General features: G+C 59.8%; 1 protein-coding gene across 3 annotated transcripts in view; it reads left to right on the top strand.

The window, feature by feature from the left end:
* TrpRS-m (Tryptophanyl-tRNA synthetase, mitochondrial) overlaps positions 1-1,945 on the top strand; it is an 8,156-nt gene extending 6,211 nt beyond the window's left edge. Inside the window, exons 1-2 of one of the 3 annotated variants that reach the window (XM_070117004.1) lie at positions 299-423; positions 522-1,945. In XM_070117004.1, coding sequence (XP_069973105.1) covers positions 559-1,749 — 1,191 coding nt within the window. In that variant the 5' untranslated portion in view covers positions 299-423; positions 522-558 and the 3' untranslated portion in view covers positions 1,750-1,945. Of the gene's footprint in view, positions 1-298; positions 424-521 lie in introns of those variants that run through there. The other 2 variants (XM_070117002.1, XM_070117003.1) reach the window with 2 other exon arrangements.

Raw genomic sequence — 1,945 nt, 5'->3', positions numbered from 1 at the left:
TGTTTGTTTGTTTATGCATTTTTTTTTTTTTTTTTTCGTTGGTGGGGCAGCTGGGGGGTTCTAGTTGAGGATTAATCTTTGGGGGAGGGTATTGCGGAATGCAGGGTGGTAGGGGGAGGGAGTGGGGGGAGGGGGAGGGGGAGGGGGAGGGAGTGGGGGGAGGGGGAGGGATTGTCCCCTTTCATTCCCCTCTTACTGTGAGATTTTCTGCCCCCGTGGCGTGCGACTCCCAACAGCTGTTATCTGTGGCCCCTTATCGCTTCTAACACTCGATAAGATTTAAGAAGGGCTGCGGATTGTAAGCCGATGAATTACTTTGTATATTCGGTAGTCGGGCGTGATGTGTGGATGATTACCTGTGTTAATCCCGAGAGATGGAAAACGGAGCTGCTGCTGCTGCTGCCAGCACGCGCAAGAGGGCTGGTGAGGTGCTGTAAATAAGTGGTGTTAACAGTGTGGACAGTGGTGGTGCTTTTAATCCAGTGAGTGTGACGAGTGTTAAGTAGAGCATCATGTTTCAGCAGGAAGAAGCAAGGAGAGGCAGGAGCAAGTGGGAGGATGTTGCCCCGGAGAAGACTAGTGGCGGCGGCGCGGGCTGTGGCGCAGCAGGAGTGCCGCGCCCTTGGCCTCCCCTTGGCCGTTCTATCCCCCCGATGCCAGTCCCATGTCCAGGGCTCTCTCCCCACGAGGAGGTTTTCACACACAGGTCCTAGGGGCGCCGAGCACGCCGCAGAAGGCGATGCCCAGCCGCCCCCGCCGAAGAAGACCATCTTCTCGGGGATCCAGCCCACGGGCGTGCTCCACCTGGGGAACTACTTCGGGGCGGTGCGGCGGTGGGTGGAGCTGCAGGAGCAGGGCCACAACGTGATCTTCTCCGTGGTCGACCTGCACTCCATCACCCTGCCGCAGGACCCCGCCACCCTGCACTCGCAGATCCTCAACATGGCGGCCTCCCTGATCGCGTGCGGCATCGACCCCGCCCGCGCCGTGCTCTTCCAGCAGTCGCGGGTGTCCGAGCACGCCCAGTTCAACTGGGTGCTGGGCTGCCTCACCACCCTCGCCAGGCTGGGCCACCTGCCGCAGTACAAGGAGAAGTCGGCCTCCCTCAAGGAGGTTCCCCTCGGCCTGTACGTGTACCCCGTGCTGCAGGCCGCCGACATCCTGCTGTACCGCGCCACCCACGTCCCGGTGGGCGAGGACCAGTTGCAGCACATTCAGCTGGCCGCCCACCTGGCCAGGGTGTTCAACAATAAGTATGGGCGCACCTTCCGGCTGCCGCACTCCATGGTGTACGACGACGCGACGGGGCGCCTCCGCAGCCTGCGGCAGCCCGCCAAGAAGATGTCGAAGAGCGAGGCCGACCCCAGGAGCAGGATCGAGCTCACCGACACGCCCGACCAGATCCTCGAGAAGCTGAAGAAGGCGGTGACGGACCACACGTCGGCGGTGTACTACGACCCCGAGGCGCGCCCGGGCGTGTCCAACCTCATGACGATGCACAACGCCCTCACGGGCCTCTCGTACGACGAGATCCGCGCCCAGTGCGAGGGCAAGGACACGGGGCAGTACAAGCTGCTGGTGGCGGACGTGGTGATCGAGCACCTGAGGCCCATCCGCCAGGAGCTGACGCGGCTCCTGGAGGACAAGGCGCACCTCGTCGGCCTCCTCGACCTCGGCGCCGCCAGGGCCAAGGCCATCGCCGCCTCCACGTGGGCGGAGGTCAGGCGGAAGGTCGGCCTCTCGGAGTGACGCCAGAAAATGTCGAAAGCAAAAAAGCAAAAAAAAAAGTGTAAAAAGTAATAGTACTGCGTGCTATGATGCGTCTTGTCAGTTGTTGTACAGTTAATCTAATGTATATATATTTTCTTATGTCTTGTTGCATTTTAGCTCAAAGCTTGATATTCGCTAGATTATCAAACTGCACTAATAAAGTTGTTAAAAGACA

Source organism: Penaeus vannamei, chromosome 39 (assembly GCF_042767895.1).
Source record: "Penaeus vannamei isolate JL-2024 chromosome 39, ASM4276789v1, whole genome shotgun sequence".
In the NCBI taxonomy this organism is placed as follows: domain Eukaryota; kingdom Metazoa; phylum Arthropoda; class Malacostraca; order Decapoda; family Penaeidae; genus Penaeus; species Penaeus vannamei.
This window is presented reverse-complemented; position numbering and strand designations above follow the sequence as displayed.